Here is a 14,795-nt window from a genome sequence, read left to right as displayed (position 1 = left end):
TGAAGACATTGTTTTACTTGTTTTCTGTAAAATAAACAGAAAATTCAGACGTATTTGTTGTCATTGACTGCCTTCATTTTTGATACGAAAATAACAAAATCAGCCGCCATATTGTGATCATATTTACATCATATTTACGTACTGTTTATAATCCTCCAAAGAAGGAGCACACCCGAATAAAGAAAGATAACTCAATCTGATTTTTTTCCTAGCATTGAGTAACCCATTTACATATTCTAAAATGTGTCTCCATACTTCTTGCTTAAGAATATATATGTTTAGGTATTTATTTTGAGTTATGGGAAAAGTTAAAGAGGGTCTTAGTAGCAGTGTTGGTAGGGTGCCTTGGTCATCTTTTTCTGTATTTTTTATTTTTGATACCATTTTTCACTGTTGCTTTATATCCTAAAATTGTGAATTTACTGAGCACAGCTGTTTTGTGCTGTATTGCCATCAAGCACAGCAGGGGTAGAAAGGTGAAACAGGTAAAATGTGGTAGACCATAGAAACAGTATGAAACAGATCTCCTTTCAAAACATACTGCATATAAAGTTCAACTGTGCCAAGCAATGATAAAAAAACTTGTGTGACAAGCTGCTTGACAAGTTTTTCAGCGTTAAAAGTAGAAAGATAGAGTTCTATATGGGCTAAAGATGTTGTTTGATTAACATCTTTTATTAAAATATGCCCTTTTCATATTATCATATCGCGCGTTAAATGCCCTTTTTCAGGATTGGCACCCTGCCCTTTTGAAAACCTAGCTGGAACACTGAACTATATGGAGGTCAAGTTCAATAATGGCGATTTTGACTTTTACTGTTCAGGAGTTATGGTTCTTGAAAGATTGAAAAATGGAGTTTCCAGTCGTGTCCGTGCATTTATGCATGAACTGTTCTACCAAAGCTTCCGAAATTTTAATATGCTGTTACTGATGACAAAATGGAGGTCAAGTTCAATAATGATGATTTTGACTTTTACTGTTCAGGAGTTATGGTTCTTGAAAGATTGAAAAATGGTGTTTCCCGTTGTGTCCGTGCATTTTCTCATGAACCATTCAACCAAAGCTTTTGAAATTTTAATATGTTGTTACTGATGACAAAATAGAGGTCAAGTTCCATAATGACGATTTTGACTTTTACTGTTCAGGAGTTATGGTTCTTGAAAGATCGTAAAATGGTGTTTCCATTCACGTTGTTGCATTTACTCATGAACCATTCAATCTAAGCTTTTCAAATATTATTATTTCAAAATGTTGATACTGATGACAAAATGGAGGTCAAATTTGATATTGATGATTTTCACTTTCACCATTCATCAGTAATGGTTCTTGTGATATTGCCAGGACACAAATAAATGTAAATAAATCCGGTTTGCTGTCGTTGTGACAGCCTCTTGTTTAAAATCATTTAATTTGAAACATTCTCTTTTACTCTTATAGTTAATTCATCAGCAGTTGTTGTAAATTAGAGTATTTTGTTTCAATGAATTAATTGTACAATTATACTATTTATCCCTTCTGAAACTCATTGAATGCAAACAATATTTCCAACAATGGTCCTTGGTGCTCTGCTCCTCTGCATTTAAGCAGCCATGTTGATGGTCGTTTTGCATCACCTACTCTTTCTTTTGTTCATGTGTGACCCAAACTTAAACAGAATAATTTAATTACACAGTTTCTATTTCAATATCATGTCACAGAATAAACTTTTGAAATTATTAAAAAAAAACACTTTCCAATGATGTCTCCATAACATTTCCTACCATAGAGTGATAATATGTCATAAAACAGTACACAATGTTAAATTAGCTAGCATAGTATTGATTATATTTTACTATGCATATTTTTATTTGCAAGCACAGTTTTTATCAATCTCCCTCAATCTCATATATGGGGTTATTTAATTTCCTGTCTGTGTATTTTCCTGTATTTGTTAGTCACAGTAGTTGGTTATTCAAAATCATATACATTTAACATATTATACATGTATAGGAATTGAAGAAATCTTAATTGGATAACATCATACCATTGGGATAATCGTTAAAATAGAAATTGAAACTTAATTTGACTGGATCATTTAGTACCCCATGTATATAGTTGTGCACCTCTTACTTTTTATGCCTCAGAAATGGAACATTAAGGTTTTTTTGATGATTTCTTCGACGATTAGAAAAAAATAATCTGATAGGTCTTTGTACACACCTGCCAACATTTCAAAATGCCAATGAGTTTTTTATGTGCAGTATGGCTCTTATAGTCCTATAAAACCTTTAAAGGACCCTTCAAATTGATGTATATGTTGTTTTTTCACTGCTTCCTACTTGTACAAATCTTTAGCCATGTTGAATTGATTGTTTTGTTTTGAATTGTGGACAAAATTGTTCTTTCCAAATTTCCATTTGGGAGCTTTCATGGGGGAAATTCAACGCAAATAGTGACAGTTGGCAGGTATGTTTGTAACTTAGACATAATTTAATCTGTTCTGATTTTGATAGGCAAAAGACAAGTCAACAGTTTTACAGAAATTTTCACAATTTGTGAAAAACACAGTAAATGAGGAAGATGAAATTGTGCACAAACTTCTTGGTAAACAGTTCCAGGTAATTACATAAACTTCTTGATAAACAGTTCCAGGTAAATTGTACGTAAACTTCTTGTTGAACAGTTCCAGGTAAATTGTACACAAACTTCTTGTCGAACAGTTCCATGTTAATTGTACACAAACTTCTTGTTGAACAGTTCCAGGTAAATTGTACACAAACTTCTTGTTGAACAGTTCCAGGTAAATTGTACACAAACTTATTGATAAACAGTTCCAGGTAAATTGTACACAAACTTATTGTTGAACAGTTCCAGGTAAATTGTACACACACTTTTTGTTGAACAGTTCCAGGTAAATTGTACACAAACTTATTGGTAAACAGTTCCAGGTAAATTGTACACAAACTTCTTGTTGAACAGTTCCATGTAAATAACATTGAGTTCATCATTTTAATTTCAATTAATCAAAGTTGTTATGTCATAATTTGAAAGAATTGTTAGTCAAGAAAATTGGTTTTTATACGCCTGTCAAAATTTTGACGGGACGTATTATGATATACAAATGTCCGGCGTCCGTCTGTCCGGCGTAAACATGGCACCGTAATTTGAGAACAACTTATCCAAATTTCATGAAACTTAACTTAGTTGTTTCTTATGATGATTAAAACTTTTTGAGTTACGGGACTTTGTAATTAAAACAGGGGTGTGTTTTTTTCACATGTCGCGCTGTATTTCAAAAACAATTTATGATTATCGCTTAAAACTTTACACACTTCTTAGTTATATTAATCTTAAGATCTGTATACTTTTTGGTGATGATTCAAAATTTCATTTTAGAGTTATTGAGTTTTTTGTAAAAAAAAAAGGGGGGGTTCACATGTCACAAGTATTTCAAAAAAGATTTATGATTATTGCTTAAAACTTAACACACTTCTGAGTTATATTAATCTAAAGATCTGTATACTTTTTGGTGATGATTCAAAATTTTGTTTTAAAGTTATTGAGTTTTTTGTATAAAAAAAGGGGGGGGTTTCACATGTCGCGCCGTATCTCAGTCTCAGAAACTATTTATGATAATTGCATAAAACTTCACACACAAAGACGACGGGCGTATCATGCGCTCGTGGCGCAGCTGTTTATTACTTGATTTAATATTAATAATAAGAATGACAGGAGGTGTTGGGTATATGTCTGTGAGACAGCAATTGATAAAAAACAAATGTGCCAACAAATATAGACAGCAATAGATTGCCATTTGGCCTTCAACTAAGACAAGCGTTCAAACTATATGACACACTCTCAAATGTCCAAATTCAGCAGACATGAATAAACACTGGTGTTAAACTGATCATGGTAATTGCAGGTACCACAATCCCATAATGATTGATCCAAAAACATGTAAAATCATCTTCTTCTAATTTCTTCGTATGCATGCGTTGTTTTCAAGAATTACTCAGCCGCTAGGTTGATATGTACAGTATTGTTGAGTGTTGGTGTTCTTAATATCATATGTGGCCTTGTTATGGAAATAATAGCCATCGAAAGTTTTACGGAAGATCATCATAACTCAAAGAATTTTGTTTGATATGATAATCGTATATTGATTATTATATAGTCGTAACTTGGACATGATATTAGTAACTTATGAGTGATAATCGTAACTTTCTTTATATATGCTGATGGGAATGGCTACTATATATAAATCGTGTTTGAATGTTTGATAGGTCAAGGTATCTTATTCTCCTTTGAACTATTAATCTCGTTCCCTTTTGTACAAGTTTCACTTAAATAAAAATTGCAAGCTTACCTTATTTTAAAAAAGTATTTTTAGCCTGAATGTTGTTACGCCTTTGTTATATATTATCTTTAAATAATCTTTTTTTAAGCCCCTGTCGCTATGGCGGGGGCATTAAGTTTTACAATTGTCAGTCTTTACATCCGTCCGTACGTACGTCCCAAAGTTGGTTTCCGTTCTATAACTTTAGTTTGCCTCAACCAAATGTTTTAAACTTATACACAATGCTTATTACCACATAATTTAGGTAGTATCACTTTTACTGTTTTTTATTTATGTTCCTTTATTTACGTTTTATGCAAGCGGGGGCATCCTCTGTGTCCCATGGACACATTCCCCATTTATTATTAAATATTCTGTTAGCAGAGGGTACTGATAAAATCAGTTACTATGATCATAGACATATTTTATACAGTTACAATTATCTTCAAGTTATTTGTCCACAAGTTACGATTATCTTCTTTTGGAGTTACGATGATCTTCCATAAATTTTCTATGGCTATTATTTCAGTAACAAGGCCACATATGATACTAACACACACGCAACAATACCGTAAATATCAACCTAGCAGCTGATCTTATGAGTAATTCTTGAAAACAACGTGTGTACACAGAGAAATTAGAAGAAGACAATTTTACTTGTTTTTGGCTCTGCCATTTTGGGATCGTTGTAACTGCAATTACCATGATCAGTTTAACACCAGTGAATAAAGATATGGCATCAACAACATATTCGTGTAGTTTTCATAAAACATGAAATTAAAACAAATAAAAATATAAGTAGTTTTTTATACTCTGAAATTTGAAAAGATTATTTAAATTCTTGTCTTTTTTTAGGAACAACTTGAATTACTTAGACAGATGACTGCTGATTTTATCTTTGAAGAAAATGTTTCCCAGGTATAAATCTGTAAAAATGTATTATGTACTGTGGATTTATTATTATTTGTGGGGTACTTATGTTTGTAGATTAGGTAGTGAAGGTGAACCACTTATTCTAATACTCAACAAAATAAAGATTTACTGTAGGCTAGTTTGCAGCATTTTTCTAACCCACAAAATTAATTATCCATCAAAAATACAAGTTTTCCTCAGTCCACAAAGATTGGTACCCAATTATGAAACTTCGATGTTATTGACAAACTTAAGGGATACAGTATTTAATTACTTTATTACAAAATGCTGTCAACATATTATTACTCATGGTATTGTGTTGATCTCTAACATTAATGATACTCCTAAATATGACCTTCAGATTCTATATGATACAGATACCTTATCAGCTGACCATAATTGATAGGTTGATTGTTATTTGTTTAATGTTCAGTGACATATTTAGGGACAGGAACAAATAAACAATAAATACAATAGATATGTTCTGCAAAACTAGTTTTACCAGGATGACCAGCACATATTAAAATTGAAATGCAACTGGAAAAGAGGTATGTTCCAAAAGGAACTGATGTCTTGCCTTGTAACAGTTAACTTATTAACCCTTCAAAGAGTATTTGCAATTAATACATCAAAATGCCTTTAAAGTAGATGGGAAAACTTGGAAATAATGATGACAAGTTTTGATTATGATTGTCTCAATTTTGTAGTCATCATTGTCAATTATAAATTTTGTGGGAGGATAATACTGGCTTTGAAACAAACAAAAAAACTTAAAAACATTTGTTGTTGTGCTTTAGTCAAATAAGATGATTATCTTATGTGCCATCTATTTATTAAATAAAGGAAAATCTTGACCCTGTATTGTCCACATTTTATACATTTTTTTTTTCTTTTTCAGTGGTTTACTCCTGAAGGATTCAGATCCTTGTTTGCATTGATTGGTACAAATGGACAAGGAATAGGGTCTAGGTATGGTTGTCTAAACAATTTAATTAAAAATTGAAGAATAATTAAATTTTATGCATTTAAGTCTTTTGCTTAATGTCCATTTTCAATTATTTCATCAAAATTCATAATGAGAACAAATTAAACAATTTAAATTTAAGCTTAAGAATTTAAAATTGAATAGTTATGTTAGGTAAGATTTGTAAAGCAGGTTAACCAGAAGAAGATGCAGGATTAGTTTAAAAAGTTGCATCCTGGTAAGGTCAGATATTTTATATTAATTCATAATACTTACGTAATTGGAAATTACATTAGGATTATCTCCCCTAATTAGTATTCACACCGCCGATTGCGCATTAAAATATCAATAAAGGGCTCAGGTATATCGACTCCCACCACGCATGCATGATTCCCCAGTCTTCTTCTTCAGCGAAAAGTGTTCACAAACTTGATTTTTTTCCTCTCGGAAAATGTTACTTTTTAGCTCACCTGGCCTAAAAGGCCATGTGAGCTTTTCTCATCACTTGGCGTCCGTCGTCGTCGTCGTCGTCGTCTGTCGTCGTTAACAATTTTTCAAACATCTTCTCCTCTGAAACTACTGAATGGATTTGAATGAAACTTAGCATGATTGTTCCTTAGATTATCCTTCACAAAGTGTGTGCTTCGATTTTTGATCCGTCAAAAAACATGGCCGCCGTTACTTAAAATAGAACATAGGGGTCAAATGCAGTTTTTTGGTTTTATCTCAAAAACGAAAGCATTTAGAGCAAATCTGACATGAGGTAAACATGTTCATTAGGTCAAGAGCTATCAGCCCTGAAATTTTCAGATGAATCAAACAAACCATTGTTGGGTTGCTGCCACTTAATTGGTAATTTTAAGGAAATTTTGCAGTTTTTGGTCATTATCTTGAATATTATTATAGATAAAGATAAACTGTAAACAGCAAAAATGATCAGCAAAGTAAGATCTACAAATAAGTTAATAAGACCAAAATTGTCAATTGACCCCTTAAGGGGTTATTGTCCTTTAATGACAATTTTTCACAATTTGTTCATCATATTTGCTAACTTTAAAAAATCTTCTCCTCTAAAACTACTAAACCAAATTCAACCAAACTTCAACTGAATGATCAGTAGGGTGTATAAAATAAAGTTTGTGCTTTATTTTTTATTTCGTCAAAAAACATGGCCGTCATGGCTAAAAATAGAACACAGGGTAAAATGCAGTTTTTGGCTTATATCTCAAAAACTCCAGCATTTAGAGCAAATAAGACAAGAAGTTAAAGTATTTATTAGGTCAAGGTCTACCTGTCCTGAAATTTTCAGCCGAATTGGGTAACTGGTTTTTCAGGTATAATGCCCCTGAATTGATGATTTTAAAGAAATTTTGCAGTTTTTGGTTATTATCTTGAATATTATTATAGATACAGATAAACTGTTAATAGCAAAAATGTTAAGCAAAGTAAGATCTACAAATAAGTCAATTTGACCAAAATTGTCAATTGACCCCTTAAGGAGTTATTGCCCTTTAAAGACTTTTTTCACAATTTGTTCATCATGTTGACTTACTTTAAAAAATCTTCTCCTTTGAAACTGCTGTATCAATTTCAGCCAAACTTAGGCTAAATGAGTTTCAGAGTATCTAGTATAAATTTTATATTTCATTTCCTTGTATGTCAGAAACATAGCTCCTATGGCTAAAATAGAACATCTGTGAGTAAATGATTTTTTTTTTGCTTTTGAAGAAAATAGGACGATTCAAAGAACATTTAAATAAATTGAAAAGCCAAAATAATCATTGATGAGAGATTTAACCAAAAAAATTAAGGTGAGCGATTCAGGCTCTTCAGAGCCTCTTGTTTTATTTATATATCGTGTATTTTCATAGTTTAATATTAAGTTTTTGAGATAGACGCTTTTCATTGTCAACATGGCAGACGCTTTTATTATGGCCATAAATTGGGCAAGTGAAGAAGCAAATTCTCCTAAAGCTACTCCGTCTCGCTCTGATAATAAAAACGAGAAATCATCAATCAAACAGACCGGAAGTCGTAAAAAGACGACAAGTAAGTCTCGTAAATCTGCTAGCAACACGTGTGCTAAAGAAGTATCAGAGGAACCTGAGACAATATCAACAACAGGTTTGTCTGTAAATGTAGAAAATAAATTGAGAGCAGAAATTTCTAGTGTCAAAGAGACCGTTAATTCGGTGAATTCTCGAATGGATATTTTTCTTCCCCTTTAGACAAGTTGTTTCTCAAACTGTCACTTCAGGTGGACATCAAGAAACGGACAGAGAAATTGCCACTTCAGGTGGGCAGAATATTTCTCAGGACTCTAGGGACATTGCCACGTCAGGTGGGCAGAATTCTCTCAGACATGCTAGTGTTGCAAATCATGACAATGACATTGATGCAATTTCCCTTCAACCAGATAGAGACGAAAGAAGGGGTCTTGATTTAGATATAGATTCTGACAATGAATCCCAACAATCTTCTGTAAAAAACAGTACACATAACCGTTTTCAGAGATATTCTGTAGTTGATAAGGACTCTCTTGATACTGAAAATGTCAGTAGAGATATCCTTGGTGATATTTTTGGTGAAGATGCCAAAACTAAACCAGACAAATCTGAAGCTGGTATTGTTCTAGATCAAAGTCAGATTTTGGAAAAACTGAATGATTCTGAACCAAATATTGATTTACTTGTCCAAATGGTCAAAGACATTTTTGCCATGTCAGTGAAATCTATGGATCAAACAGCTAGAACAGGTGCGTTTCATCATTTGATCCGTAGGAAAGCTACCTTGTTAGATACAGGTCTAGAGGACATAACTGAGCTTAATGATAAATTGTTATCCCTTAAATTGTCAAGTGATGGTGTTCTTGGGAAAGATTTTGAAGAGAAACTGAAAAATCGTTCAGAGACAAACAAACAAATTAAAGATTTACTGCCAGAATTAACACGTAAATCAGCTACTTCAACTTTAAGTTTTAAAAGGAAGAGTGCTGTCATTCATACTAGCCAAGACACTAATGATCCTAAACTGGCTAAAAATGACTTTTCCAATTTTCGCATTCCTAAGGTAGCAGCTAAGCCTAGTGAAAACAAAGGTGGATTTAAGCCTTATTTCAGACGCTTTGGTTCTGGTAGAAAAGAGGCTGATGGTGAAAAGAAAGGTTCTTTTCGTGGCAATTGTAGATCAAAATGACTACAAAAAGCAGGTAAATATTTTATGTCAGAACCCAGAGATACCTGTAAAAGGTCGTTTAAAACTTATTCGGCAAAATTGGGCAAAAATAACAAACGACAGTTGGGTTTTAAAAATAATAAAAGAGGGTTACAAATTGGAATTTTCGGGGAAAATCCCACAAACAGGAATAAAGAAAACAAATGTTCCTGCAAAAGATTTACCTATTCTGCTAACAGAAATAGATCAATTTTTTGGAAAAAATGCTATAGAAAATGTACCTGTTAAAGAAAAAAACTACGGTTTTCACAGTACGTTTTTTCTAGTACCAAAAAAGACAGACGATTTGAGACCTGTCATAAATTTAAAACCTCTGAACAAATGTCTCCAGAAAAAACACTTCAAAATGGATTCTCTAAACAGTGTCTTAAACTTAGTACAAAAAGGAGATTGGGCAATTTCTCTCTCCATCTAAAAGATGCTTATTTCCACATACCAATTCACGAAACACACAAAAAGTATCTTAAGATTTTGTGTCAACAATCAGTGTTACCAATTTCTGGTGCTGTGCTTTGGTCCAACATCAGCACCTGGAATTTTCACAAAAGTGTATTCTGTAGTGGCAGCTCATTTACGAGCCCAAAATATTCGTCTAGCAACTTATCTAGACGATTGTTTTGAAAAATCAGACCAAAAAAATGCTGATTTCAGATCGAGAGAAAACACTAAACCTCCTAACAAATTTAGGGTTTGTAGTAAATCTAGAAAAGTCAAGCCTAATTCCAACACAATCAATAACATACATAGGAGCAGTGTTTTCTCTAAAAGAAGGAATAGTTTGTCCTACATCAGAAGGGGTGTCAGAACTCCTTTCTGTAGTAGAACTTATCTTAAACAAGCAAAATCAAGTAACAGCAAGAGATTTTCTACAATTATTAGGTATTATGGCTTCATGCATAGAATTAATTCCAAATGCAAGACTCTTTATGAGACCAATTCAGTTACACCTCCTTTATCATTGGAAACCAGTTTGTCAAAATCTAGGAATAAAAATTCCTTTTTCAAAACATCTAAAAGGTCACCTCAGATGGTGGTTAAAAATAGAAAATTTGGTTATAGGCAGATCAATAACACCTTGGGAAACGTCAATAACAGTAACAACAGACGCATCAAATTCAGGGTACGGAGGTCACATCAACAACAGTCTCATAGTTCAGGATACATGGTCAGTAGAAGAAAAACTTCTCCACATAAATTCTTTAGAAATGGAGGCAGTTTTTCTAACTGTAAAACATTTTCTCCCAAAATTGATAAACAAAAATGTTCTTATTCGTTCAGACAATGCAACGGTTGTTCGTTATATAAACAAACAAGGAGGCACTCGTTCTCCCCAGCTGTGTATGAGAACTTGGAAACTTTGGCAATTAGCACTAGAAAATCAATTTTTTCTGAAAACTGCACACATTGCAGGAAAAAAAAGAACATTCTAGCAGACCATTTAAGCAGAGTAAAAATTCAACCAACGGAATGGTCATTGAACAAAGAGATAACACATGCAATGTTTCAGATTTGGGAGACACCTCACATAGATCTTTTCGCCTCTGCGAAAAATTGACAAACACAGATCTATTGCTCCTGGAACCCAGACCCTCAGGCTTATGCAATAGATGCTGTAACAATTCCTTGGAACAACATGTATGCATATGCATACCCTCCAATTTGTCTAATACCAAAAATACTGCAACACATGACAAGGTACAATTGTCATTTAATTCTAATAGCCCCACATTGGCCACGCAGACATTGGTACCAAATCTTCTGAAGTACATATTAGATTATCCAAGGAGCCTGCCAGTCAGGGAGGATCTATTACACCAGCCAAAAACAAACATATTTCATCCAAATCCAGCAGTATACAATCTGACTGCATGGTTTTTATCGAGAAACAGTTTAAAGAGAAAGGTTTTTCTAAAGAAACTAGAAAATTACTCAGAGCCTCATGGCGCTCTGGGACTCAGAAAGATTACTCTGTCAAATTTTGAAAATTCAATAGCTGGTGTAGAAGATGGGAAATTGATCCCTATAATGCCTCTTTCACAGAGGCGGCTGAGTTTTTGACATATTTATACTCAGAAGGTCTTCAGTATAGAACCATAGCTGGTTATAGATCTATGTTATTCTCATTTCTAGCTCCAATTGGGAAAATTCCAGTAGGACAACATCCTTACATAACTCGTCTTATAAAGGGTGTTTTTAACTCGAGACCTCCAAAAGTAGTGCTTCTACCTGAATGGGAATTACAATCTTTGTGTATTGGAGAAGAGTCGATTGTTGTGCAGAAGAAAGGGGTGACTTTTGTTTGTCATGGACTATCAAAACAGGATAGACCAAAACATTTTGGCAGCAAGATTTTTATTCCGTCTTATCAATCAGATAAATTATTAGATCCGGAGCGGTCTATTTATTATTATTTGAAGAAAACTGCACCTTTTATAAACTCTGACAGTGAGTTTGAGAACAAGTTGTTTTTATCTTTTATTGAACCGCATAAACCGGTTACATCACAGACTATTTTGTCTTGGATTGTTAATGCAATTAAATGTGCTTACAATGAAAAAGACAAAAAATTTTGTGCTCATTCTACAAGAGCCTTGGGCCCATCTTGGGCACTTTTTAACGGCGCATCTGTGAAGTCTATTATGGACACAGCAGACTGGACAAAGGAATCAACCTTTACTCGTTTTTATTTACGTCAAATAGACGTTGAAGTTTTAAATTCTGTGTAAATAAGAATTTTGTAGATATGGAAGAAAATTCTGAAAAAAAGAAGAAGAAAAAGGAGAAAAATTTATAGAAAATGGAAGAAAAAATGTTAACTGTATAGTGTTGTGTTATTTATATCTGAACTGATGTGAAGAAAATACAGTATACAAAGTACAGAAAGATTCTTCAGCTGTGGATAGCTTAGAAATCTCCTAATGTAATTTCCAATTACATAAGTATTATGAATTAATATAAAATTGGGAAATTTGTTCTCAAATTTTAATTTTATAATAGAATAATACTTACGTAATTGGCTCCCACCCACCTCCCCTTTTGAATCTTTTTTGATGAACACTTTTCACCAAAAGAGACTGGGGAATCACGCATGTGTGGTGGGAGTCGATATACCTGAGCGCTTTATTGATATTTTAAAGCGCGATCGGCGGTGTGAATACTAATTAGGGGGAGATAATCCTAATGTAATTTCCAATTCCGTAAGTATTATTGTATCATAAAATTAAAATTTGAGAACAAATTTCCCAATTTTGCTTAATGAAGGTCACTTTGGAACCTTTGACTTGCTATGCAAGACTTCTGTCCTGTGCAAAGAATTTATCACTCTTAAATAGGTAACTTAAATAAAACAACTAAAGAAGATTGCTATGGTCTTTATTGTTGCAAGGATTAAAAGATTAATAAACACATTTGCAATTAAATTTATGATGTATTAATTAATTAAACATTACTGAAAACCTAATGAACCAATTGATAATGAAAATGCACAAAAAATTGTACCTTGGACATTCACTAAGCTTTTTATTCCTTGCTTTATACAGGCACAGAGTTTAATTTTGCTAAATTTACTTTACATGATCAACTATGAATTTTGTTATTTAAAGGTCTATTGTAAATATTAATTGACAACAAATGATATATTCTTGTACAGAAAATAGGTAATATAGTAATGGTGTACTGACATAAGACGTCTCTAAACACATTAGCTCCAAATTGATCTTTCGTTAGTAGAAGCCATATTAATTATGTGTATCAGCGGGGGGAAATGTGAAAGCTTAAAAATATAGTATATGCCAAACACATAATTAACAGCACCTGGTGATGTTTCATAGCCTGACTGGTTTCTGTCCATAAGGGACCTTCATCAGAGGCAGAATGATGGATTAATGTTAAATAATTATTGCACCCTATTTGTTTTGGCATATATTATATTTTTATTCTTGTACAAAAAATACTCAAGTAATATCCAATAATATAAAGTTTACCTGCATACACGATAAATAATAATGAGAGAAAGAATAGTATTTATTTGAGGTCACCACACTCTAGGCTAAGGTCATAGTTTCTAAAAATAGACCAAAAGGAGTAAGTTCGGTAAGGGCCATATTTGGCCCCAATTATAAAGTTCATAGTTACAAGACAATAAATGTTTTATGTTGCCTTAAAGACACGTGAGAAAGTTTAACAGAACTGTTTTTGTCAAAATTTTATTTTAACACGTTGATTTTTACATCCCAAATAGGTCAAAATAAAGGGTTTTGGTGAAATTTGACAAAAACAGTTGGATTTCAACCAATTTAAGGACCAGGAAAGATAGAGCGCAGGCGTCGACAAACTTAAAATTCAAATAAAACATGTGAAATGTCTTCACAAACATTATATTAAAAGATCTTTGTTGTCGACGTATGCGCTCTATGTTTCCTGTCTAATAATCTATGGAAAATTTACCCATTTTCATTGATTTTTTCGTGAAAAATCAATATGAGTACAACTTGTGACGTCATAATGAAACGCAAAAACGTAAAATTTTCAACAAAATGGCTTATTTCCTATCTAGTCACTGTATAAGCTATAATTTATTGTGATATTGGTCAATAAATCCGAATTTGAAATTGACGCTAAAAATGGGGGCCATTTTAGGACCTTACCGAACATACTCCTTTGAGCAGAAAAGTGATTTCCAGATGTTCAATCGAAAAGTAGATATAGGGTTGCCTCTATACTTAGAGTCTAACATAATGAGAGAAAGCTCCATATTTGTTTTAAGGTTAATATCTCAAAGGTCAGGGTCAAAGTTACTATGATAGATTGCAATTGATTTTGAGGTCCCTTTGACTATGTCAAGGTCATAGTTTCAAAAAATACCAGTTGAGATTAGAATGATGAAAAGTGGTTTACAGATACTTAATCAAATACAATGTACTTCATACGGAATTACTACCTGCCTCTGATATGTGGGTCACATATGATGAGAGGAAGATACCTATTATAAGGTATATGGTTTGATACTGCCACCCTACAGATTAATAGAGGGTTAGTAAAATCCATAGAGGTGTGCCAAGTTTTGTATAAAAATAAAAATGAAATACCATCACAAAAATATTAGAAGCAACATCATGATACCGCTATGAAATCTTCTGACCGGGGGCCCCTTTGAATCCAAAGGGGGTTATCATGTGATTTCCTTAAACCAATTGTCTGTATGTCTGTCTGTCTGTGTCTGTCTGTCTGTCTGTCCGTCTGTCTGTCTCAGTTTTCCACACCTTTTTTTCTTTGTGCTTGAAGATATTGATTTGATATTTGGTTGTTTGATTTGATATTTTGTATATTGTTTTATCATGACAGAGTTACTGATCAAGTTTTAATTTTGC

General features: G+C 33.0%; 1 protein-coding gene across 1 annotated transcript in view; it reads left to right on the top strand.

The window, feature by feature from the left end:
• LOC139519736 (protein-lysine N-trimethyltransferase SMYD5-like) overlaps nucleotides 1–14,795 on the top strand; it is a 42,400-nt gene that overhangs the window by 5,841 nt on the left and 21,764 nt on the right. The window contains exons 5-7 of the mRNA XM_071311979.1: nucleotides 2,494–2,598; nucleotides 5,172–5,234; nucleotides 6,127–6,197. Coding sequence (XP_071168080.1) covers nucleotides 2,494–2,598; nucleotides 5,172–5,234; nucleotides 6,127–6,197 — 239 coding nt within the window. The remainder of the gene's footprint in view (nucleotides 1–2,493; nucleotides 2,599–5,171; nucleotides 5,235–6,126; nucleotides 6,198–14,795) is intronic.

The sequence above is a fragment of the Mytilus edulis genome, chromosome 4 (genome assembly GCF_963676685.1).
Source record: "Mytilus edulis chromosome 4, xbMytEdul2.2, whole genome shotgun sequence".
Taxonomy (NCBI): Eukaryota; Metazoa; Mollusca; class Bivalvia; order Mytilida; family Mytilidae; genus Mytilus; species Mytilus edulis.
The sequence above is the reverse complement of the archived record's forward strand: the minus strand, read 5'-3'. Positions and strand labels throughout refer to the sequence as shown.